The sequence below is a fragment of the Pseudoliparis swirei genome, chromosome 17, assembly GCF_029220125.1.
Source record: "Pseudoliparis swirei isolate HS2019 ecotype Mariana Trench chromosome 17, NWPU_hadal_v1, whole genome shotgun sequence".
Classification (NCBI taxonomy): Eukaryota; Metazoa; Chordata; class Actinopteri; order Perciformes; family Liparidae; genus Pseudoliparis; species Pseudoliparis swirei.
In genome coordinates, this window is record NC_079404.1 from 12,446,010 (window position 1) to 12,471,631 (window position 25,622).

Below are 25,622 nucleotides of genomic sequence, written 5' to 3' on the forward strand. Positions count from 1 at the left end.
ACCAGCCCAATGGCCAATAAAACCAGCCCAAAAACCAGCCCAATATCAGAACTCAAAATATGCCCGTGCCAAACCATATACACTGCTTTTAAAGTCCAACAGCATTGCTATCATTGCCAAATGTATTGTAATATCTACAAAGTAACACCAAATGTTTAGTATGCCAGCATTAAAAGCAGTTTATGGTAGGATTTGGGTATAAATAAATTATTTCATTTAAAATATGGATTTTTATTGAAAGATATTCATGTAATTTGCATGCAAAATAGGTCTACCTGAACCAGCGGACACAAAATTCAACCCGCGGCAACACTTCAAAAGTTGCCCAATGCCGCGGGAAAACCGCAGACCTGGCAACACTGCACCTTCCGTTGCAAGTGAAATGCCTTCCGTTGCAAGTGAAATTTGTATATGTGTGTGTGAGAGCTTTTCACTAGTATGTGTGAGAGATTTTCAGTTGTGTGTGTGAGCATATAGTTTTTCAGTAGTGTGTGTGAGAGCATTTCACTAGTGTGTGTGAGAGCATTTCACTAGTGTGTGTGAGAGCATTTCACTAGTGTGTGTGAGAGCATTTCACTAGTGTGTGTGAGAGCATTTCACTAGTGTGTGTGAGAGCATTTCACTAGTGTGTGTGAGAGCATTTCACAAGTGTGTGTGAGAGCATTTCACTAGTGTGTGTGAGAGCATTTCACTAGTGTGTGTGAGAGCATTTCACTAGTGTGTGTGAGAGCATTTCACTAGTGTGTGTGAGAGCATTTCAGTAGTGTGTGTGAGAGCATTTCAGTAGTGTGTGTGAGAGCATTTCACTAGTGTGTGTGAGAGCATTTCACTAGTGTGTGTGAGAGCATTTCAGTAGTGTGTGTGAGAGCATTTCACTAGTGTGTGTGAGAGCATTTCACAAGTGTGTGTGAGAGCATTTCACTTGTGTGTGTGTGAGAGCATTTCACTAGTGTGTGTGAGAGCATTTCAGTAGTGTGTGTGAGAGCATTTCACTGGTGTGTGTGAGAGCATTTCACTAGTGTGTGTGAGAGCATTTCACTAGTGTGTGTGAGAGCATTTCACAAGTGTGTGTGAGAGCATTTCACTTGTGTGTGTGTGTGAGAGCATTTCACTAGTGTGTGTGAGAGCATTTCACTAGTGTGTGTGTGTGAGAGCATTTCAGTAGTGTGTGTGAGAGCATTTCAGTTGTGTGTGTGAGAGGGTATTCTGAATAATGTCCCTCACGGCCCCTCATACAGGAGAACCAATAAATGACAAACAACCTTTAACACAGAGCACATGCTGAATCCTATAAGTCAATCGAGTTATACATACATAGATAGATTGAAAACAAACAACACAACATGCACAAGGGCAAACGAAAAGTAGCATAATCTGCCTTGATAGAGTTTGTTGACTGGATTGTCAAAATATTTAGAGGAGGTCTTAGATTTGAGAGCCAAAACACGCTTGTGTTTGTTGCGCAAAATATATACCTGGTTATAGGAATATGATTCATTTTCACACTTAATCAAAATTGTATCAAAGCCAAATAAGATCGGCAGAAAATAGTCCCTGGTCCCTCTGCTGGAGAGCTCTACTCCTTGATGTGATGGATGAACGCTGAGTGTGTGTGTGTGTGTGTGTGTGTGTAATTGAATGGGTGTGTGTGTTTATTATGGACACTATTTATGAGTGTTGAATGGAGGTGCGTGTGCATCCATGATAGATGGCTGGTTGGTATAGGCCAGTGGTGAATGGATGTGGAGCATCCTAACAGAGTTAGAGGGGAGGCCTCCACTTCATCATCTCAGACATAATCACCTCAGCTTCCTGTTAACCTGAGGGGTGTTGTGCACTGCAGCGGGGCAGCAGTGGGGGAATGGGGAGTCAGGGTATGTAGGAAATCAGGTGAAGGCAGCGCAGCAGTTTGGGTGGGTTATATGAGGGTTAAAGTGCAAAGGAGGGATGAACTGTGTGGTCATTTGGGGGGCCCATTCCCCTCCCTAAGCCTATCTTTGCTGAGTCATGCATGCAATGATAATTAGAAGGTTGGGAGTATGAATATGGAAGGGATGGTTAAGGTACCCCATGGTACAATCAACTGTTAGAAATAATTAGTGAGGGGTGGTCAGAGAATAACAATGCAGAACTGCAGAAGAGTTGACCTACCTTTGGTGAGTGGCGGGTCAAACCTAAAGGCTGGAGGTTGAGGATTCGTCACACAAAGAGCCACTTTCAGCTCAGTTTTTCCAAGCAGGGTGAAAGATGCAATGAGAGCCAGCAACTCCTCCACATGCTGTAACTGATCCACAGAAACACCTTCCTCACAGCTTCAGATGGTATGATGAAAGGAGATTAAAAAAAGTTAAGTTAAATTAATAGCAGAGATAAATGCAGATTTATCTTTACAGACTCCAAAAGCAGACAAATTAAATTAATATGACAAAGTACACCCTTTGCAGGGGCTTTATATTTACACAATGCAATTCCAGCTAATTTTAAAGGATTTATTTCTTCTTCTGTTTTACTCCTTTTCACTCACCGTTTCAGGATGATTTCAAGGGCCTTGTAGCCGTTATTGTTGTCAAACTCTACAAAGAGGGCTGGATTGAGAGGGTATGTGTCTCTAATGAAGCTGAACACAGCCACAGCCACCTCAGCCAGCAGCGACCCCGAGACATCAGCCCCGACGTGCAACAGGTTCTGGATGCAGATGCGCACACAGTCCTTGCCTAATGAGGAAATGACCGTGTTCTTGGTTAGTGAAGTGGTAATTTGCTCAGAGATAAACAATTACAGATAGAGATCAAGAAATACAGAACAATAGCATCCACACACTCAAAATTCAAGAAAATAATCACCACAAACAAGTAATGGTTCAAGCACACTTCTCTGTGAATGCATTTGTGGACAGATACATTTTCTTTTTTAAATTATTTTTAAAAGATTCCTGTGAACACATGTTGTAAATTAGCATTTTCTAAACACGGTGCATCTTGTTCTTGTGAATTAATGTATGTTACATATGAATGCTTTTGTGATGTCCAAATCAAACATAACAAAAATAATTTTTTAAGAGATATAGTATATGCTACAATAAAATATACTGGTTTTATCCATTTTAACTGCTAGAGATGGATGATTCTATAGCAAAGAGCAAAGATATCTTGCTGAAAAATCACGATAATTTCTTGGTGTCCAAAACAAATCAACATAAACTTGCGTGTACTAGAACATTCCCATTTAAGTGAATTATCTGGACTGGAGGCATCATGTGAAACAATTGTGCAGTATGTTGCTCTGCTGGCATGTGTGGTCATGTGTCCCTGTACAAATAAACCCTTTACTGGAATTAAAATATCTGTCTGCAGAAATAATTTTCCTGAATAAAATATAATTAATCCCTTTCTTTGCAGCCTGTGTTGTTATGTATTTAATAATGTATGTGTTCAGTGGAACTAATGAAATATAGTCTATTATAACTAGGAAGCAGAACAATTATATAACTACAAGATAAACATAAATGTTACCGATTCCATTAGTTTTAAAGGTACCTCACCTTGCAAGCTCGGGACAGTGTTGCTTGTTGCTGCAGCAGAGACTGCCTTGAGGACCCGGGAGGCCTGACGTCTCCATGGAGCGCTGGTCTGGTCCAATAGGGATGTGAGGCCAATGATGAGGCACTGCAGCTCCTGAGTTTCCACCAGTCTCTCCACATTGACTGTCTGCCTACAGAGCTGAAGGAGAACCTGGAGAAGAGGTTTAGAGTGAGAACCACCAAATTTAATGAAACAGAATAGAAGCAGCACAAGTAGAGCTTGCCTGGTTAGGAGGAAAAATACAAGGAGTGAAGCTATTTATCTAAACTGACCTGCGTTAGCAGATCCTGAAAGGTCTCTTCTATGGCCAAGTTCTCCTTTTCAGCTGGAAGGCACACTAGCAGGTACAGACATTTCACCAAAGCAGCAGGGAGCCCGGGGCTTATGCAGGACAATATATCCTACAAACACACACATTAATCAGAGTCACACCTTAAAATAATTCACTGTAAATGAAGACAATTTGAAGACAAACAAATTCTTTAAAAATGTCCAGCTCTATCATTTTATTTAATACTAATTGTAACAACTTGCCTTATCCTAGGACAATATAGGTTATGATAAAACAATGTTAAAAGATTTTCACATTGTGAAATTGATCAACTGAAATTACGGAAACCTGCCGTCCCTTCACAAACTTTCACTCACGGAGCTGTCAGCGGTCAGCAGCAGCAGAGACTTTAACAACAGCCATCCTCGATTGTCTCTGGCCTCACAGTTTGTCTCCTTTGTATCCTTCCTCTGGAAGAACCGCACCACCTCACCACGAGCCCCCTCTGAAAACAAAAAACTCAACATGACTCAAACTGTGCTGAACAATGACCACAAAGCACTTTGGGTCATGAACAAGCCCAAGACAACAACACAGCATGCTGTACATACTGGAGCCGTTTCTCCTCCCCCTCTACTGCATCAGTTACCAGTGAAATCTAAATCCACATTTCAGTTAAGTGTGGGCAAAAGTGGGAACATTTAATTTCTATGTTCAGAAAGGAGGCACAACAAGAGAAAACTGGTGTAACATTGATTTACAGATGTTCGGTCAGAGAAAGTGTCCAAGCCTCAAGAAGGGAACTACAGACTACGTTGTTTCCCCATTTTTGTAAGCAGCTTGCTTGTGCTTTGATAACATGACATCAGCGACAGTTACGATATGAGAAAATAAATTCTGGAAAGGTACCGCAGCACACTGAAAATGCAGAAGTAGATAGCGTTGGTAGAAAGTCCCTCCACCTGGAAAAAAACTAACAGTGTCGTATTTGCCATGAAATATGAGCATCTGTTAGTACCTGCAGGTCTTTCAGCCAGTCTGTTGTGGATGTTGTGGATGATGGTATCAGCTGTGAGAGCTGCAAGCCCCTGTATGTTCAAACTTTCAAGTCTGCCACCATCCTCACAGACCTGAGATCAGAGAGGAGACGGTCCATCATACCAAATACACTGGAGAGCCAAGACACTCTTTAGAGTTGTGATTGACTGACAAACATGAGATGAAGTATGAAGGGAAAATGGTATCTAAACATGTCTGTAATATGACATTTTAATATTGTGTTTTAGTATGGAAGTATTAGCATACAGTGTTGTTCTCATTGGGTTGTACTTTGCCATTTACTGTATGTACTCATGTATAACATACTTGCTCTAAAGCAATTGGTAAATTATGAGATTCAGTAAAACAATGTAACCGTATTATCGTTGAATATCAGCTGATTTGGGTTATGTACTACACAATAAATAATGGAAGCCAGTGATATATGCCATTTTCAGTTCTATAAGAGGATATCACATTTCACTGAGTTTGATTAAGTGAGGACCTACATACTGGTCATGAGGCTTATACAAATACACACACCTGCAAAGAGTTATTACGTCTGCAGCTTCGTGATCAATGGTCACACAAACACACACATGTTTCTTCATAAAGGTGATGTGTTTTGGGTACAGAGAATGATACATTCCTCTTCTTCCAGTTAATTAAAATCAAGGCCTGAATCAACTTTGCATGTCATGTGACACGTGCATTAAACTGTACAGGTTTACTGAGAGACTTCATATGCATTCGTTCAAGAGACATTGATTGGATCAGCTGAGGGCCAAACATCTGACTTCCATGTCATGTTGATTTATGCAAGCGGTCTGGAGCAGTTTGACCTGAAGATACCTAGATACTTCTTCAAAGTGGCTTCATTTTAATCAATTCAGGATTCCCCGGTTGATAGTCTCCATTAATTTCAGGAAAGAATAAAATAACTCACTTCATTGACTGATGAACAGCAAAATATAAACACTGCAAAAGGATGCATGGAAGAACAATGACGTATGAAAAGACACGTTGTTGTCCCAGAGGTTCGTACCTGTATGTAGAGAGGCAGGACTTTGGCTAGATGCTCCTCTGTCTGTTCTGAAGGGACATAGTCAGTTCTGTGCTCAGGACTCGGGTTTGTGTGAATTCCCAGCTCCTGTAGTTGTTCCCTGAGCACTTGAAGGAGTTGAGGGTTCCTACAAGAGCCCTCCACCTTTAACTCCACAGAGACGGATAACTCCCCTGAAGCGCTTAGCTCTCCGGTTTCCTTATTGATCCTTTCCCCTTTGGCACTCTGGTCCTGGAGGAAAAAAAGTGAAAAATCCCCAGATTGTTCCATTTTTTGATACGCAAAGTTTACATCATATTCTAAATGTCTTTAATTATAATATTTTTTTCTTGAATTGTCTCACTTCCTCAAATAAGTTTGTTCCAAAACAAAACTCCAGATGTTAAAAACTATTCAAGCTTCAAATTCACCATTGCGTGGACATATTTTACGACAAAAGTTTGATACTGTTTGTATGTGCTCATTTTCTCCTGTTAAGACAACAGCAATTGTGCAGCGGTTTGGGAATAGCTCATCATTCCTGTCACTTTCAAGTTCAATATATTTGACAATTTGAGGTAACATGAAAAAAGATGGAAAATTGGGACCTCTTGTTGTACAAAATCAAATCCATGTGACACTGATTAAAGCCAAAGATGTTTTGTCCTTCTCAGTTGCCCCCAACATGGGCAAAGTTAATCATGTGGAATAAATGAATTCACACAGGAAGCTAATATGTGTCACACTCCTCTGTCTCACTAACTGTGGATGAGGAGTCTTGCGCCGAAGCATGAATGTTTCTGTATGACTAAGGCATTGACTATGGCATTGTTTCCTCATTACAGTGATACTCTTTTGGGGATGTTCTGTTAAGAGTCACAGACACATACAACAATAAGAGACATTGGTAGAGGTGTTCTGCTAAACTGATAAGCCAGAGCGTGGTTAAATAAAGGGAAAGGCAGTTCACATTCCAGACAAATTCACAAATACTTTAAGCTTTTCTCATGCGAGAATGTTACGTGTGCCGAGTGGGTGAGAGACACTGATGGCAAGAAGGTGCAAAAGCATCCAAAGTTACTTGTGAGATAGAAAACAGATAACCCTATTGACAATGATATACAAACTATGTGAAATACATGACCACGGGTACAGTAGCCACCTGGCTTTGCCATTCAAAGGGAGCATTATTCACACAACACCAGTTCAGTCCTCTCTTACCTGTGCGAGTGCCATCTGATTTTTCCTCGCTCTCAGAGCACGCTGTCATCCGTGTTGTGTTATTCCAGAAGACGAGCAGAGGTCTGCTCAGACATGACTAGCGCCGACTGTGTCGACCCTTCTGTAAAATGACCCGCCCCTTGCTAATCTGCACCAAGCAGACTGAACTTTGAACGAGCAGAGCAATTCAAGTCAGCTGGCCCAGGTCATGTGCCTTCTTACTTCCTAAGAGAAGCAGAAGTGAAAAAAATGTTGTTTAGCTGGTTGGATGAGGCCCTCCTACAACAGCCCAAAGACAAGTCCAAAGGCTTTTTATAGACTCAGTATGATATTAATCTCAGTGACAGGATCCCATGATCCACCAAAGATGCCAGCAAACTGTTTGTAATAACAGGTTTAATTGGAGAGATTTTAGGCTTTGGGAAAACAATCAAAAACTAAATCAAGTGTATGTGTCTGCTGATTATACTCACAGAGTTTAAAAGGTTAACATCTTTAAAAGCAGAGGTCCAAACATGTGTTTTCAGTAGTCTTACATTATGGAACAGAAGACTAGTCAGCAATGGGGGCTTTGGTCGCAACGAGTGTGTGTGTAGTGTGAATGCTTGTGGAGTGCAACTGCACTGAGATTGGGAAACTACTGCGATTCTATTGCCGACATAGAACTTGAAAGCGTTGCTGACGTAGCGTAGCTAAATAGCGCCATCTTGTGGATTTTAATGATATAGAAATATGCGGGCAGCTAATAGGTGGAGAGTAAAAACATTCCCTAAATAGTCCCTAAATAGACAACCTTTAACCTTGTGCCTGGTGTACCACCACACACATTGCATCAGGACGACGATGGGTGTACCTATTCGAGCTGTTCTTTAGATGCTCTGCGCAGGTGCGATGCTAACTCAGTGTCTTATTTGACTGAGATTTAATGCACGGGCAGCCATTATTAATGTGACTAAATAGTACACCTTCTTTAACTAGTATGAGTTGTAAAAATGGCTACAAAGAAAGGACAGTCACACCTGCTGAAGTTGAAGACACTCTCTCTCTCTCTCTGAACCCTCACGAGCTCCATGGCGAGCGTTACCATTCATTCTCAAGCCATGTTATTCGCTCTGCAGACCTCTCGAGACGATACACGTCTCACTGCTTCAGCAAGGCTTCCGCTAAATTGCCGCATTGTTGCAGCAGTGTTAACTAACTTTTATAAGCAGACCGCAGAGAACGTGCAATGGATAAAACGCGTATTGCGTCCGAGGCACACCAAAAAAAAGCAACAACACTCATTTCAGCCAGTGCCGCAAAGAGACCTGGACGTCGCAAACAGTTTCTGAACACTGCAGGTTCAAGTCCCATTGTTTATGTCTAACTTAAGTATCGCATGGTGCAGTAAGAAATCAAACGTTTTCCAAATTAAAAATATGTAATGAATTTCTTGCCTTCCAATAGTTAATTTACAATATATGTCTTTTACGCAACAACAACAACAAAAATTACATCTCAGCAATTTTTTGCTTTTTATTATGCCTCGATATCTTCATGTGTAGCATCCTGCAAATTAAATCTTTAAGTGTTATTTTATTTATATGGCCCAAGTGTGTTGACAAGGGTGACATTGGCGGTCATGTGACCTGCTGCAACCAACGAGGTGTCCAGGGCGTGGTCTGCCTCGTACGGTTAGCACAACGAAAGATCCACGTTACTTTGAAGCGAAAGATGATCTCCTTTCTCACTTTACATTATGATATTGTAGCGCTTCGTCTTAGGAGCTAAATTTCGTTTCCGTTGCAGTTTCTGTCGGTGGAATTAAGAGCAGGCCGTCTCTGGGCACCCATACTGCATCCGATGCCCGTCTGCTCTGATAATGGAGGAGACATATTTGACTGTATACAGAGAGGGGATATTGAACTGTGTATCCAGTGCCTTCAAAATGACCGGTCAGTTCTCAAGCAAACAGGTAAGGTGGAATAAAATGGTCAGGTTTGCTCTTTTATTTACAACATATTTGTGAAACTACAGGCCACGACGACTGTGTTCCTGTCAGTTTAGTTTTTAGCCTTAAACTGTGATGGTATTTTCTGATTGGCTCAATGTAAAGCCAGACAACTGCCCATAAACATTGTTTCCTAAAAGCCCACACTTGTTATTCCTTAGTATGTCTGTAATTCACATTATGCATTTTGAGATATGTATAACGTATAATGTAAACACATTATAGCATTGAACAAGTAGCCTACCATTTATCATTTTGCTATTTTCAAAGGACCACTTTAAACTTGATGGTGCTCCAGTGTCTCCTGCTGTGATTTTGCCACAAGGCCAAGGGGAAACGTAACCATGCTGCAGCTCGTCTGTAAGATGATCTGTCACACATCTAGAGAAACAGATCCTGTGATAACACAGTGCCAAGTCACATTGTGCCAGAGTCAACTCTATCCCCAGACTCCAGAGGGTTTCAACAATCAACAGGCTGACAGAGTGAGGCCTGTATTGCTCGTCCCATTTACTGTATATCTGACTGTAATGTGTTTGTGTTTGTCTTCATCCAGGCTGGGGTGGTTTCACCCCACTCCACTACGCTGCACTCCATGGTACCCGCTCCCTGGTTGATCTTTTCCTCGGTAATGGAGCTGACCCTAACCGGCCATGTGACGGAGGACAGACAGCCTTTCATTTTGCCTGCAGGTGAGCAGCAGCTGCATATTTAGGTCTCTAGTGTTCAACAAATATGCCCGGATTCTCGATGGGACACTGTCATGGCGTTAGCATCATGCATTTATTTCTGTAATGGATTCAGGGTAATGAGAGTGTGTGCTTCTGACGCTCATCAGGCAAGGGAACATCTTTATTATACACCAGATGATGCAGTATGGAGCCGATTTGTGTCTCATCGACCAGCAGCGAAAGACATCGCTGCACCATGCAGTCACGGGGGGCAGCATGTGAGTAGATAAAACAACACATTACAAACGTTGATGTTTTCGTCTTGTATTGGATTGGCTACTCAGTCCCACACAAATAGATCTTTCATCCACTGACTGTTTTATTTTATTTCCCAGTGTTGCGGTGCACTTCTTGTGGGAGACAGGAATGTTCCGGTTTTCAGACACAGACATGTACCAGGTGACACCCCTTCACCTGGCTGCATCCACAAGCAACACCGAGGTGGTGCGGTATTTGCTCAGAGACCATGTAAGATATGATGGCCCTTCCTCTCTCACTCACTCACATGCTCCAGTTTTCCAATAATATGATACAACTTTATAGAGGAGGATGTGAGAGGGTACCTATTGCTGCCACAGCCACTGATAATTACATGTAACTATATACTATGACTTTACTGAACTTTCAAATGCTTTTAGTTACTCCTAGCTAATCGATTAGTTCTCAATCCATCTTATTTGCAATATGGATAAGCTGCACTGTCCAGGCACATAAGTTTAGTACACAACATGGTACAACATTTTCTTATAAAAAATTGCATCCATAATAGGGAACGTGACAAAGATCAGTTTAACCTTAAGATGCATCTGTGAAACTGGAACCAGTACAGATATGTTTTAGCAGCTGTGCAGCTCAACTCTCTGTTTGTGGTTCAGAGATGTTCTGTGGATGCACTTGACCGGGAGGGATCCACCGCGCTCCATGTTGCAGCAGAGATGGGTGGAGTGGAGGTGTGCTGGACACTGCTGCAGAGAACAGGGTGCAGGATTCTCCATCATAAGAACCACAGCGGCCTCACGCCACTGGACCTCAGCAAACAGGGGAAGACATTTAGGTGAATCTGCTGTCTCTAGAAATCACCGACTAGCGGACCGCTGCATGAGCTAGAAACACCGCTCAGTGCCTTCAGATATACAGAAGGTCCACATTTTCAGATTACTTCTTTCTCTTGGGATACTGATGCTGATTATTACATTGCTCTACTTTTTATTTTTCTCTAGACATCAGCAACTCACCAAGCTACTGAGGCGATACAATAAGGAACCAATACACCACCAGCCCAGGGAGTCTCCTGGTGAATATTACTCTGTAGTTTTAGCGCTGAAAACAAGGGTGATGATTATAATCGTGACGATGGTGATGATAATAACAGCACTGTTACAAGTGCTCTGTGTGTGTTTATGAGTTTTTCATACGTCTTTGTATGTTTTTATCTTGTTTCTTTTCTCACCAGTTTTGTATTTCTGGACTCTGTGTTTTCCAACCGTGAGTGGAGCTGCCATCCTGTTGATAGCAGCCATGATGGGAGGCTATGGGGCGCTAACCTGTGGTTTGCTCTTCCCCTGGCTGGCTAGAAGCATCTTCTCACAGTACCACCGCATGACGACGTACCAAAGGTTTGACAAAAATGTTCCATGTAAAATGTTTAACAGAAAGTCAACTTATTTCACTGTTGAATTTATCTCTTTGTTGAGATATCATCTGTCTTCCTTCCAGGTTACCAAACCCAATCTATTTGGGAACTCTCATAGCTGGCCTATTCCATTCCCTGCTCTGCTTCTATGGAAAGATGATGCTTAATATCCTTCATAAATGTGGCATACATTAAGTCTCATGCCCAGGCATATTAACGTATGATGAAAATTATTATTAATGATGATTGTCTTTGCATTGCTAGCAGTATGGCATAAGGCTCTCAATGATGGCTGGTCTGTCTACCTGTCCCACACTTAGGTTCTGAGAGGGATATCTACACCAAAGGCCAGCATGCTTTAAAAAATAGTCCCCAAAGGTGATAATCCATAAGCTTTCCTGTGAAAATTGTCAACAGTGTCAGTGCTCTCGTAGTTTCTTTTGCTCACCCAAATAGACACAGTGCAAATGTATTCTAGGATTCTGTAAATAAAAATAACAATGGTTCATCCTTAACCTTTTGAATGTGTGTGGTCAAACAGTGTTGTGGTCCATGTGTCGATGGTCCACTTCTCCGTGGTCCTCATTTTGTTCTGCAAAGTTCTTATTCAGGACCCAGGGACACTGGAGAGAGCAGATGCAGATCCTCGGTTCTCCTGTATCGCTGACCTGGTGGAGAACAACGAGAGCCCTCACAGGTTCTGTCCATACTGTGAGGTAAGACGATCACACGGGTCAGAGAGTTGCCAATACATTTATAGATGCACATTTTTCCCTCCATGGGCTTCATCATACCAAAAATACGTTGCTCAACCTCCCCACCATGTCTTATCTTCCTCACAGTTGTTTGTGCCGGACTATACGAAACACTGCAAGCTGTGTGAGGTGTGCATCAAAGACTACGACCACCACTGCCTTTTCCTCAACCGATGCATCGGCCGCAGTAACCACCGCCTCTTCCTCATCTTCATCCTCTCCATGGCGGTTGCCCACCTGCTTTTTGTTGCCACGGCAACAAGTTACCTGTACGACAGGATGCCCGTGAGCAATTACAGGTCATCATCGTGGCTGACTTTGTTCGGGGAGGAGTTCTGGGTTGTGGTAATGATGACAATGAATGTGCTGACACTGCTCTGGGAGGTGTGGCTACTGATTGAGCAGTTTGATGCCGTCGCCACGGGAACGAGCACCTACTTCCGACAGTGTGAAAGCTCCGCGCGGCAGCGGTCACTCTCAGAGCGCTGGGTTGTCGTGCTGTCGTTTCTGCTGGAGGGTCGAAGACGGGTGGGAAGAGGACAAATAAGAGAGGACAAAACTGCCATAGACATTTAAAATGGTCAGCTTGTCGTGTCTCCAGGAGTCAGTTTACAGTCGTTAATATCATATAACATGTTGTACTTGAATGTAATTGCATCCTAATATAATATTTAAGATATACAGTAGGTTGCAGAATAGATTAGTCAGCAGATTTGTTTAGATGTTCACCTAGTTTTTAGAAGCCTTTCAGAATACGTTTAAGATATCAGTGTCCCAATTAACGTGTTTACTTTGTTCTGTGTTGTGAAGTACTTGATTCCAAAACTGTTCTTGTAGGGAGCACCTCTGAACTAATGCTCACAATTACACCGTTTTTTGTCTTCTACATCAGCTTCATTATTTTGAATGTCATTGTCATAATTGTTTTTCAGAAAAGTGTGTCATGGTGTTAAAGCATTGCTCAAAGTTGTGAAGATGTGTGTAGACTCCTCATAACAATAAGCAAGTCCTGTGATTAGTTATGATGGTTACTAGCAAGTGCACTGAAATACTTTGTTCCTGAAATAACATAATTACCTCTCTGATCTGCTCCCAGTCATTTGAGCCATGACACTTCCTCTGCTCTCACTAATGAGACATGCTCTTTTAATGCTTTCAATTTAGCACACTCATTTCCCTTGTTTCCCCCACGACCATATTTCTAGATTATAGAGGATGTTCCCCACATCCCTCAGAGGCTGGTGTGTCTGGACTATGTGAGAGGCTACATCACATGATAGTTAAGATGAGCGCATGTAAGCCATGTGACTGCTGTTATTGTATGTTTCTGTCCTTGGATCAGTGTTATTGTATATACTACCCCAGTTATATGTGCTAATGTATTTTATCTGTGGTTACATCATTTATTTGGGTTTCCAAAGTGATACCTCATTAGTGCCATGATGTTTTTATGCTGAATAAAACAAATCACGGAAATTAGTAAATTTAAAATGTTCCTCTTTTTTCTTTTAGATTGGTGGAAGTGCTGAGATACTTAAGTATGAATAAAAATAGAAATACCGTAGTTTAAAAAATGTATCCAAGTTAAAGTTCCAAGTTCAAAAAGTTTACTTCAGTAAAAGTACAGTTTTATTATCAGAATAATGTGCTAAAAGTCAAAGTATTCATTATGCAGAATACCTGTGCCCCCCCCCCTTTCCTTTTGTATTATTGTATAATGTTTTATGATTCTGTTCTTTTCACTAATGAATACACAAAAAAACTTTTTAAATGTTGGTTGGTCAATGTGGAGCCAATTCTAAATATGTTGTATGCTGTAGTAGTATAGTACTGCATGATTTCCTGTGACCATATTATATGTTTTCATGGTAACTTTAAGTGGCAAACATAGTGTAGTAAAAAGTACAATATTTTTCTCTGAAATGCAGAGGTTTAAACTATCATAACATGTAAATACTCAAGTACAAATATGTGAAAACTGTACTTTTAACCACATGAATGTGTAGCAAGAAAGAAACACGTTGTTCAGGTTTTTTTTCAAAGCTTGTGACCTTCCCTCCTGATTTACGGTGACAAATCACAACCAGCCAGAGCATATAATGTGCACTCATGAGTGGGGGAAATGTAGCTCAGTGGGGTAAGGGTGTCATCCTGCAACCCCAAGGTTGTCGGCTCGATCCCCGCTCTCCCCATTAGTTGCAAGTCGAAGTGTCCTTGAGCAAGGCACTGAACCCCCAGTTGCTTCCCGGGTGCATCACTGCAGCCCACTGCTCCTTAATAACTAAGGATGGGTTAAATGCAGAGAACTAATTTCCCCTTGTGGATTAATAAAGTATATATCTTATCTTATCTTGCAGTCACAACTTCTGAAGGAGAAACTTATTATATTTGTACACAGAAGTCAGCCGTTTTCACTTCTCCATCAAGGCAGCTCACTTCCTCAGTGAGAGACTGACTGGAATATTCAGAAAAAGAGGGGAGCAGGAGATCATCGTCGAGCTATGTTTTATTTCTCTGTAAAGAAGTATAGATACACAGCAGCTGCTTGGTACTGTGATGCTTTAGCACAGAGAGCGTGCCTCCAGACTGAGAGTCGTCCGGTCTGCCCATCCAAGATGACATGGCAAGTAATACTTGCATGACGGCCTTTATTTCACTCCTTCTATCAGAGTCTATTCACATCAGCATTCTCTGTGTTGTGTGGCTCTAGAAATGGCCCCAGAGGAGAGGGATACATTGTGCAGACGAGTCCACGGCCTTGAAACCATCCACGACTCTTCTGACCGGTGACAAACCAAAGGAATTAAGAGGTAAAGCTCTCTTTTAGTTTGTTTTGCAAGAATGATCATTGTATCAAGCTCTGACTTAGAGATATTTCTTAGATTACATTCCTAAAGTATCTGGAATGTAGCGCTACTCCTTAATAAAGGCTTTATTTAGCGAGTGTATACTAGGGAACATTTGCCATTGTTATGTTTGAGCTGAGTTGGTTATAATTTGTTATGAAAAAGCTTAGTCAGCAGTGTTCCGGTACTGTATTTTAGTCTCATCCAACCTCTTGAAGTGCAGCATTAATCTGCTTTATCACATCTTCTACAGACCAACCAGGCTGAATGCAAACAAGAACATCACACCCCGGAGTACTTCAGCTTTCATCATACACATTTTGAGTGACTGAATAATGTGACATTTCATTTAAGTCTTAGCCTCAAGAGTTTTGATATTAAATATGAGTCCCTCACACTGGTGTTTTGTCCATTTTAAACACGTCTTCCTAAATGTATCATACATCTAATACAGACGATACAATAACTTGCAACTCTGCATCAAACATGTGATGGTACCAATTGTGTTAGTTAAATCAAATGTATTGATCTGAGGTTGTATTTCATGTGCAGATGAGACCACAATAAAATCTCCATGAGCAAACAGCCAGAGGGAATTGAAAGACTGGAGCGATTGCGGGAGCCAATGTAAAGAAATGGGTGACAAGACAGAGGACACACAACCAGACATATTTATAGACGGTGAGAAATTGATACTGAGAGTGTGCACCAAAAGGCAAAGAGACAGATAGCGAAGGGGAAAGAGAGAGAGAGAGAGAGAGAGGGCAGGGCTCTAGGTACAGTATGTGAGAACAACAGCACGCCGGGCCGTTGGGACAGACAGGGGGAGTGAGACGAAAAAAAAGGAGGGGGAGGAGGGCGAGAGCGTGTGGTTAAGTGCTTGTACGTGTGTGTGTGTGTGTGTGTGTGTGTGTGTGTGTGTGTGTGTGTGTGCGTGCGTGCGTGTGCGTGTGCGTGCAGACGGAGACAGTGTCCAAGTACAGTGAGCCAGGGAGAGAGATGCTCGGAGAGGATGAGGAGTAACAGGGCGAGGCAGCAGCAAGCGGCACTCAGTGTGTGTCTGTGTGTGAGGAATAGTGTGTGAACTGAGGGATGCAGTCATATCTCTATGAGAGGGAGCAGCACAGCAACGGTAACCATGCCGAGCCCCAAGATAAAACAGGCACGCCGGGGTAAGCACAGTCCCTCCTCCTCCTCCTTTTCCATCCTTCCATCTCTTTTCTCTCCTTCCTTGCTCCTTTTGGTTTTCCCTGCAGTCTTCTTCTTTCTCCCCCTCTCTCGCTGTGTCCGCAGAGCTCCATTTGTCCTGCTGTCTTTGTAATAACGTGACATCAATATCGGTGCCAGTACTTTCATTGATACCGGCATCAAAAAGGTGGAACAGTGCCATATTAGTAGCACCAGTGTCATTCTGCATCCCAGTGACCATTCTTCTCAGTGATAACCTGAGTTTTCTTGTATGATATGAAGTGTTGAGGCTTCATCTTCCATATCCAATTCTCACAGAGTTAACAGGCTCTCCTATAGAGTGATGTAATCCCTCGTGTCTCTTGATTATACCATCCTCATTGCTTAAAGATTTGAACCTGGTGGGGGACAGAGTGGGTAGTAGTAAACATGGCTTATGGAAGGATGAACCTCCCTTCATCAATGGTTTGCTTCCTGACATTTTCACACCAGAACACGTGCCTACATCTCTATGTATTTAGGGTTTATTGGGCCAGTTTTTAGTTTGCATGGTTTTGACATGAGACACTAGATCAGAGGTGATGAGAGGAATGCAGGGTTTGCCACTTCTGTAAATCTCAACAGCTGACTGTCAAACATAGTTCTTCTAGCGCCGGGTAAAACCCACCGGTGACCGCTGAAGTCAGGACACCAAATATATATGCCTGTCACGTGACTGTGTAGAGATAAATAAGGAAGCTCTAAATCACAGGAACAACTCCTGGCACTGAGATTATCGTGATGCAGAGTCTATCGTGTTCTTCAGAGCAGCTGGTTGCGATAGACAACTGACACATGCTGTTTCAGGTGGCTCGAGTTGTGACAGTTGTCAACTTATCTCATGGAAATGGACTGGTGTGTTTTGTAGAAAGGAGTATCCACATGACATTTCCAGCCTGACACAAAGGTATTTCTAATCCCTTGGAAGTTATTTCACATGTTTCTATGAAAATGCACACAACAAGGCAATATATTAACGAGCAGCAGCTTCAAGAATCCCTACTTTTGTGTGTGTGTTAGGCGGGGTTGTGGCTTTATTCCTCCCTTGGCAGCCGTCTTATTTGAGACCAGCAGTAAGACCATAAAAGATGGCAGGACAAAGGCCTCTACTTTCTCCTTCAGGCACACAGTTGGAGAGTGCTGTGGCCACTTCACTTCGCTTGCCACGTTCTGTACGCATGCCACCGCTCATTTGCTGTAATGGTATTCTCCTTTGATTCGATTTCCAGCTCTGCTCTCCTCTGATCCTTTTATGCAGCATCATACAGCAACACAGAGCTGGGTCTGCACTCAGAAGCTGAGATATCACAGCTGATTCCTTGGGCAGTTAAATTGTGTAGAGTCTGACAGGAAGGTAAACGTCTGAGCTGTGGTTGAAGCTTCTCTCATTTTCTGTGTGGCTGAACAAATGTCCATTTGAAGACATTTGAATAAGTGACGTGCTTAGAGTCAAGAAATGGTGCATTCTATATGTAGGCTCAAAAATACCATGAAGACTATGGTCTCATTCAAATGTAGGTTATGCAAATACAATTAATACATGTGTGAACATTACATTTGTTGATCATCTAATGAATGAGATGAATAATTCCAATATTAGTTGAATAATTGAATTACTGGTTGTTGCAGAATCAGAATCAGAACATGTTAATGCCAAGAATGTTTTAACACACAAGAAATGTGTCATGGCAGGTGGTGCAACATTGGACAATAGCATTAAACAATCAACAATAATCAACACAGTGCAATAATTAAATAGAAAAATATAAAATAAAGTGTAAGACAAACAGGTAACAGTACTTTAAATATTGTAATGTAAGTGTACGTTTAAAATAGTTTAAGGTTGAATAACCAAAAGGTATTAGCTGTGGTGATGAATTTTTATATGTATTCAAGTGCTGTACTTGGATGCCCGATGAGGTTGTACTGGACTATTTCCATCTTATGCTGTTTTAGTCGTTCCACATCAATACATTTCACAGGTACACACTTTTTCAGAAGCGATGCTTTGTCAACAGCAAAATCCAAATATAACAGCAAACTGCTTCAATACTGCATTGTTAATAATTAATCTGATTATAATATAATGTAACACTGACTGGGGCCACTTTCCTAATGGGTACATAATGAGTACTTTAACGTCATTTTATTACATATTTGTAGGTCTTGTTCTTTTATTTAACTTGAGTATTTCATTGTATACTTCCACTAAGCAATTCAAAAGGAAATATTGTAAATGTGTACATCTCTTTACTAGTTACATTTACAAGTTTCTTTCCAGATTTATATTTTACACACAAAAAGTATGATCAATTTTGTAAAATATTATGCACTTATGAATGTCCCCAAAGTATAACAGATAATTGATAAACAGTATCCATTCTAACAGATTGATGCATCAGGAGAGATAACTCAATAATATAATTGATACATCAGTGAAACACTCACAGGAGCCATTTCTCTACCTTGTTAGTACTTTTTATTTGTAATACTTTGATGACATTTGCTAATAATAATGAGGTACTTTTACTTATCTAAAGTAATAAATGCATAACCTTTAATTATAATAAGGTATTTTTACTATGTGCTATTGTAAGGGTAGTGAGTAAAGCATCTGAATGCTCCATCACTGATTATCAGTATTGAGCCCATATGTCTATTATTTTATGAAATACAAAGTGATGCACTTTGAGTAACAGTTTATTTCTTGAAAAGATAACAATTGTATCCTTGTACATGAGTTATTTGCTCATAGTAGATCAAAACACCAGTTCCTCTCTGCTTTAACCCTTGTGTTGCCTTAGGGTCATTTTGACCCGAATCAATATTACACCCTCCCCCCGCCTTTGGGTCATTTTGACCCGATTCAATGTTTCACCCTCCTGTTACCTTTATATTTACTAACATATTTTACCCTTTGGGTTCAATTTGACGCCAGCAATTAAAACCTCCAGAAAATTATTAGAATTAATATTGTTTTCCAAGTTTAAGTGTGAGGCACTTTATGTTTGTTTGTTGACTACCGAAAGAACACCGACATTAAACATTGAATGGGGTCAAATTAATCCTAAGGCGGGGGGAGGGTGTAATATTGATTCGGGTCAAAATGACCCTAAGGCAACACAAGGGTTAAGGAGGTTAAAAAACCCGTTCACGTCTGCTGTATTTATAGATCCTTCTCTGTCTGCTCCTGCTGGCAGTTTTGTTAATGACTGCTTCGCGTGGTCCCTGGTCTTCTCCCTTTCCAACAATCATGACTCTGCAAATGAAGGACATCCAAAAAGGGAAGAAATTAAATGAGAGATGCAGACAGAGAGCTGATGAGCAAGAGAGATATAGAGATGTCAGCCCAGGCCCTTGCAGATACCCTCCCTGCTGTCCTCAGCAGAAAGCAGGAGGCAATTAACAGGAAAAAAAGACACCATTGATTTATCTCTCTTTATTTTTCTCCCTCACTCTCTCTCTTTTCTCTCTGCTTTCTGTTTCTCTCTGCTTTCTGATTGTCTGTGACTCCCTAGGGATCACTCTACTGTCACTGTTTTTGCTCTATACTTTTGATACTAATATAAAAATCCATGCTTGTAATCAATGTATAGCAGTTAAAGTGCAACCTGATCCAAAGAAAAACTCCTCTCTGTGCCACAATGAAATTGAAAATAATATACATTCTCATATCAATGTCCAAGACACATAGTAAAATGTAATGGAATCCATAGATGAATGTCATCTTGAAGCCAATGCCTTGTTTCATAGGAGGGAATCTGGATGCATAGTCAAACCCGTGGGCGTAGCTGCGCCCAAGAGAGACTTTTGTGAATTACGATTCAGGATTGTCTGTGAATTTTGGAATAATAGCGAAAAACAAACACAGAAAATCCCCAAATAACATGGATTCTCTGTCTTCGTGTAATCTCTATTCCTTTATTTCTCTCTGTTTCGCTCTAATTCTGGTGCTCTAAAGCCTCACTTTGTCTCTATGTGTGTGTCCATACAGCACGGTCCAAGAGCATGGTGCTAGGAGAGTTGTCTCGGGTCTCCAGGCCCTGCTCTCCTCTGGATCAGGAGAAGGCACTGAAGGCCGGCTGGCTGAAGAGACAGAGGAGTATTATGAAAAACTGGCAACTGCGTTGGTTTGTCTTGAAGACCGAAGCTCTGTATTTCTACAAGGACCAGGATGAAACCAAGGCACAGGTGATGCTCACAACAACAACAAAACACAAGACAGTTAACTGTTGTCACCTGTTGTCCCAGGAGGCTGCACTGCTGCTGCGTGTTTTGATTCATTCGGATTCGTGGCCTGATACATATTCAAGCTTCACACATTTTTCAGATTAGTATTTTCCACCAGGGCCAGTCGATCCATTTTGTGTTCTCCTGCTCCAAAAATAGCGTATTGAATCTTTAAGTTAGGCGACAAAATACTTGTTGCTGCCCTCAAGTCAAATTAAACCCTTTTCTGCTTTGTGTGACCAAGATTTTTAAAGGTAGGCGCTCTTATCTTTATTTTGATGTGAAACTAAAGCCGGATAAATATCTAATCATCTTTCACACAAAAATAAGCCCCATAAGACTACCCCACACTGTTCACTAAAGGCTCAGTGTGTTGTTGTTGCCCTGCCAAAGATACTGATAATGTGGTTACTAGGTGCCCTGCTGTTCTTCTTTCAGCACTTAGTAGCTGACCTTTGACCTTGTCCATGGTGAAGGGACCAGAACTGCAAAGTACAGGAAGTATCAGAGGGATAAATACTGTAGATGTTTCCCTGAGTCATCCCTCCCTCCACCATCATTACCTCCCTATGTTGGACAGATGCACAGAGCTTAGTTTACTTAGAACTCTATAATGTTCAACATGCACTACACGGCCGAGTCAAGACCACTCATGTATTACTTGTTTGGCCCTTGAATACTGATAATACAGGTTTTTGCCTCATGCATGCCTATTTTTTTGCTCCAGGGTTGCATTCCTCTTCAAGGCAGTCAGGTCAATGAGCTGCTTGCCAATCCGGATGAGCCTGGGCGTCACCCTTTTGAAATTATTCCAGGTGAGTTGGCATGCTGACAACTCTGTGTGTAAGGAAGTGAGTAAGTAAGAAAGCGGTGTTCAAGTGATGCTGAACCATCTGTTTTATCCTGATGCCAGGTGTGCTGTAACTTGTAGAAAGTATCTCTGTGTTGCTTGAAATTTGTATCATACTGTAAATTCAGCAGGTCATATCCTCTGTGTAAACCTTGTCGACCCAGAATCAAAGGGATGAATTAGGGTAAAGAAGTCTAATTTCCAAACAACTGAATGGAGACCATTGTCTGATTTAAGTTGAGACAATTATATTCAGACATCTAAAACACTTTTCAAGTTTCAAGTTTCAAGTTTCTTTATTGTATATATATATAAAACAATGTAATAGAATATACATCATGACAATATATATATATAAAACAATGTAATAAAATATACACTTTTTGAGACAATATATATATAGATATTCACAGAATATTGAAGAAGCTTTGAGGTGCTTTGGAAAATGGTGAGCAGTTGTGCAAACAATTTGCAACATGTGAGGTGTTGCCAGGTATAATTTTGTAAAGAAAGTGTGTAAATGAAATAATGGTATGAAAAGGCATCCTGGACAGAGAGACAAAGGAGACGTGGTGCAGTTGCTAGTGTCCACGGGGAACTCTTTTGTATTGCATCATAAGAAGGTTTTAAAAAATGACAAAAGCAAGCGTTCACATGAAGGGAGAGACTTTCATATAGTGAAATCAAAGCTCAACTAAAATCAACTAAAATGTCAAACTGAAATGTCAAACCAGGTGGTATCAAGCTGTGTGCAGCCAGAGGAAGGACAGGCAGGGTGGCAGAGCTGCATGGCTGCGTCTTTGTACTTTACAGGGGTGCTGGAGTTAATAAGGTTATTGGAAGTACTGATAGTTCTTGTTGGTAGAACTGACTTTCTTACAAATGATACAGTTCATGTGTATGGCAAAGTCATTTTTAAAGTGGTACCTGAGCTATGTCCGATTCTCTAGTGAAGGACTGTGGCTTTGAGATGTGTTGTTAGTCACATTGTCCTATTAATCCAGAAAGTAATGACATATGTTTGGGTTTTCAGGAGTGGCTGGAGAAAAGGATCGATCGGGCATCAGCCACGAATCATTCCTGCTGATGGCCAACTCTCAGAGTGACATGGAGGAATGGGTCAGAGCCATTCGTAGAGTCATATGGGCTCCTCTTGGAGGAGGTGTGATTCTTACGCAGTTGTATACATTCAGTGTAGACACAAATGTTCACATAAAGCACTTTAAGTAATTAAGCAAATATGTTACTAATTATTTCAAGAGGGGACTTAAACTTCTTGATCAAACATAAGGAAACATTCTGTCTATTAATGACCTGACTGGTGTTCATTTCCTGTGTGGATGCAGGTGTCTTTGGGCAGCACCTCGAGGAGACGATGTTGTACGAGGCCCAGTGTGGCCCTCAGCGATTGGTCCCTGTGCTGGTCGAACAGTGTGTGTGTTTCATACGTGAACATGGGCTCCAGGAGGAGGGCCTTTTCAGGGCCCCTGGACAGACCAATCATGTTCGAGAGCTGCAAGATGCCTTTGACCGTGGCGAGAAGCCAGTGTTTGACAGGTGACGCCGTGGGAGGGGGCATTTCATCGATAGCAGCCTGCCGAGCTATAATCTATGCTGGCTAGTACTTTATGTTTCCCTGTCTCTTACAGTTCCACGGATGTCCACACAGTGGCATCACTGCTAAAACTGTACATACGGGAGCTGCCAGAGCCTATAATCCCATTCTCCAAATACACACAGTTTCTGTCTTGTGCTCAGCTTCTTACCAAGGACAAAGTAATGGTAATCCTGTCTGCTTAACACTTTGCTGCTACATTCCCAAACTCTTGCCCCAACAATAACCATGTCTTATTGTCATTCAAGGGTAAAGTGGAGCTAGGCAAACAGGTGAAATCCCTGCCCCAGGTCAACTACAACCTCCTCACATACATCTGCAAGTAAGTCCACACTGTTTTGTCATCTGCTGTGAATCCGTAGTTGTTAAGCCCACCGATGTGCCTTTGATAGGATTTACTGTTGCTGATGTCCCATTCACTGATTGATGATCTGTCAGCCTGTCATACAAGAGGAATACCATTCAGTACACCCACATCCTCATCATCAGGGAAAGTGGCATCAGATTGATTGACTGTACATAATTGCACGTCTTCTCTGAATCCTGCATCTATTCAAATTGCTTCAACTGAACCCACACGCCACAGACTCATGACTAAGTCCTCATTTTCTTTCGTTTGAATTGACTAGATAAAAAAAAATGTTAAGCAGAGTCACTCTCTGTCAGCAGCGAACACTTTTGATGTTACATAATATGTGGAAATAAGTTCTGGTTTTGGTTCTTCAGGTTTCTGGATGAGGTTCAGTCTCACTCCAATGAGAATAAAATGAGTGTTCAAAATCTTGCCACTGTGTTTGGACCCAATATCCTTCGGCCCAGAGTAGAGGATCCAGTTACCATGATGGAAGGTTGGTGATAGTGTTAACATGTGGACAAGCGGCAGTACAATCTGTGGCACAAACATGCTTTCTAATCAATACGAACATGTATGTGTATGTGTCATTACAAACAGGAAGTTCACAGGTGCAGCACCTCATGACTGTGCTTATCAGTGAACACACCAGACTTTACCAACGGGAGGAGACAGAAACTGAGGCCAAGATTCCCCCACAGCAACAGCAGAGTCCTATCCAACGGTGCAAAGTGGAATGGCTCTCCCAAGAACACACTGACCCCCAGCCCTCTAAAGCCTCAAAAGAGGAACCACAACCTTCAACCCCTTCTAAAGACAGTAAACCAACCTCACTAAGCCCCATTACCATGTCGGAGAAGTGCCAGGATAGTCAGATTGAAGGAAAGGGCAAAGGTAAGACAGAAGAGAAAGTGGATGGACAAGCAGATAGCAAAGCTGAAGCCAGAGGTGGAAGTGAGGTAGCCGTTAGCCCCAGTAAACAGGCCAAAGCCTTGCCCTCCTGGAGGAGCTCTTTAAAAGGAGGTGCAGCATCTGGGGTCCAGAGGGGGAAAATCGGGGGGTCTGCAGGGGATGTGTCAGCAGCTGGTGGGAGCAACTGGCTGATGAATGGCCTGTCATCCCTCCGAGCTCATAGGCGCACAACCTCATCTGGTGAAAGACTGAAAGATTCAACCCTGTCCCTTAAAGAGACCACTCTTCCACTTAAGGATACACAGAGAGACTCTGATGAAGACTCCTCTCAAACAGCCCTGTCTCACAGAGCCCTCCTCCAGTCCCACAGACTGTCTGCCTATGACAACGTTGCCCCCTCCAGTCTGAGCCTGCCTGCTGACACATCCTCCATCTGGACGTCCTTTGAGATCTCGTTGGCCGAGCCGAAGGGAAGCGTTAAGGCAGTTAAATCACACCAGGGTCGAGAGAGACCCACCGAGGCGAGGGACAGTACAAGTCCTCTGGATAACAGTGCAAGTGGTACTGAGAATGATCTCACAGGAACAAATGAAGGTCTCACCAACATGCTGACCGAGCTCAAGCAGGAGCTGAAGAAACAGAGGACAAGCTACGAAACCTGCATTCGCAAGTAAGAATGAGTCACTTGTCACTTCCTGTCCAAATAACCAATTAACATCATGAGTTGTTATTTATAACCTCTTCTTCTCTTCTTTGAGGTTGGAGGAATCCTGTTCTGAGTACCAGTCTCAGGTAAACCGCCTCGAGGAGGAGCTGGACCAGGAGAAAAAGAAGTTTCAGATGCTGGAGATCCGACTTAGGAACTCGGAGAGGGCACATCAAGACGCCGAGAACCGAAACATTCTCCTCCAGGAAGAAATGGAGGAGTTTTTCAAAACCCTGGGAGATCTGACCACAGGAGCAACACGGACCAAATAGACAAGACCAACCTGCCTTCACCTGGTCCATAAGAGGAGGAGGAGCTTGATTACTGGGGCAGCCAGTCAGCTCAAAGCTTTGAAGACCAAATACCTCTAGGCAAGTACTATTTGCCATCGTGTCCTCTTTAGTACAGCCGTCTTGTGCCTACACTGACAAGTGCCGGTGCCAAACGAGAACTCCTCTGGACCAAAAAATCCTTTTACCATTCCGCAAACATCCTTCCTCTTGTACATCATTTGTCATGTAGCTATTATTATTATTATTTGTATTATTATTTATGAATTTAATGAGCAGAAGAAGACTTATTGAGGATATGAGGTAGAGTCTTCCCATACACACCTTGTTCA

At 41.9% G+C, this 25,622-nt stretch overlaps 3 protein-coding genes across 16 annotated transcripts in view; 2 read left to right on the top strand and 1 right to left on the bottom strand.

Annotated features, from left to right (window-relative positions):
• Positions 1-7,378, bottom strand: part of wdfy4 (WDFY family member 4) — a 69,438-nt gene extending 62,060 nt beyond the window's left edge. For all 10 annotated transcript variants that reach the window (XM_056436362.1, XM_056436358.1, XM_056436361.1 and 7 more), the window contains exons 1-8: positions 7,154-7,378; positions 5,936-6,184; positions 4,871-4,982; positions 4,230-4,357; positions 3,854-3,982; positions 3,542-3,731; positions 2,525-2,714; positions 2,152-2,312 (exon numbers count right to left, since the gene is read on the bottom strand). In XM_056436362.1, coding sequence (XP_056292337.1) covers positions 2,152-2,312; positions 2,525-2,714; positions 3,542-3,731; positions 3,854-3,982; positions 4,230-4,357; positions 4,871-4,982; positions 5,936-6,184; positions 7,154-7,168 — 1,174 coding nt within the window. In that variant the 5' untranslated portion in view covers positions 7,169-7,378. The remainder of the gene's footprint in view (positions 1-2,151; positions 2,313-2,524; positions 2,715-3,541; positions 3,732-3,853; positions 3,983-4,229; positions 4,358-4,870; positions 4,983-5,935; positions 6,185-7,153) is intronic.
• Positions 7,379-8,820: 1,442 nt separating this feature from the next.
• Positions 8,821-13,753, top strand: si:ch211-223a10.1 (putative ZDHHC-type palmitoyltransferase 6). Of its 2 annotated transcripts, XM_056435365.1 has the most exons (10): positions 8,821-9,107; positions 9,700-9,835; positions 9,982-10,092; positions 10,210-10,342; positions 10,750-10,928; positions 11,095-11,168; positions 11,328-11,490; positions 11,591-11,673; positions 12,033-12,223; positions 12,350-13,753. In XM_056435365.1, exons 1-10 carry the CDS (start codon positions 8,996-8,998, stop codon positions 12,836-12,838), a joined length of 1,671 nt encoding a protein of 556 aa, XP_056291340.1. In that variant the 5' UTR covers positions 8,821-8,995; the 3' UTR covers positions 12,839-13,753. The 2 variants fall into 2 exon arrangements, with proteins under 2 accessions (XP_056291340.1, XP_056291341.1); XM_056435366.1 differs by lacking the exon at positions 8,821-9,107 and having other exon boundaries at positions 9,749-9,835; positions 10,010-10,092.
• Positions 13,754-14,734: 981 nt separating this feature from the next.
• arhgap22 (Rho GTPase activating protein 22) lies at positions 14,735-25,594 on the top strand. Of its 4 annotated transcripts, XM_056434896.1 has the most exons (12): positions 14,735-14,889; positions 14,973-15,072; positions 15,661-15,789; positions 20,330-20,526; positions 21,293-21,380; positions 22,449-22,577; positions 22,762-22,972; positions 23,065-23,197; positions 23,279-23,352; positions 23,757-23,878; positions 23,983-24,964; positions 25,053-25,594. In XM_056434896.1, exons 3-12 carry the CDS (start codon positions 15,744-15,746, stop codon positions 25,270-25,272), a joined length of 2,202 nt encoding a protein of 733 aa, XP_056290871.1. In that variant the 5' UTR covers positions 14,735-14,889; positions 14,973-15,072; positions 15,661-15,743; the 3' UTR covers positions 25,273-25,594. The 4 variants fall into 4 exon arrangements, with proteins under 4 accessions (XP_056290871.1, XP_056290870.1, XP_056290867.1 ...); XM_056434895.1 differs by having other exon boundaries at positions 14,735-15,072; XM_056434892.1 differs by lacking the exons at positions 14,735-14,889; positions 14,973-15,072; positions 15,661-15,789 and adding an exon at positions 16,153-16,280.
• Positions 25,595-25,622: the final 28 nt, after the last annotated feature.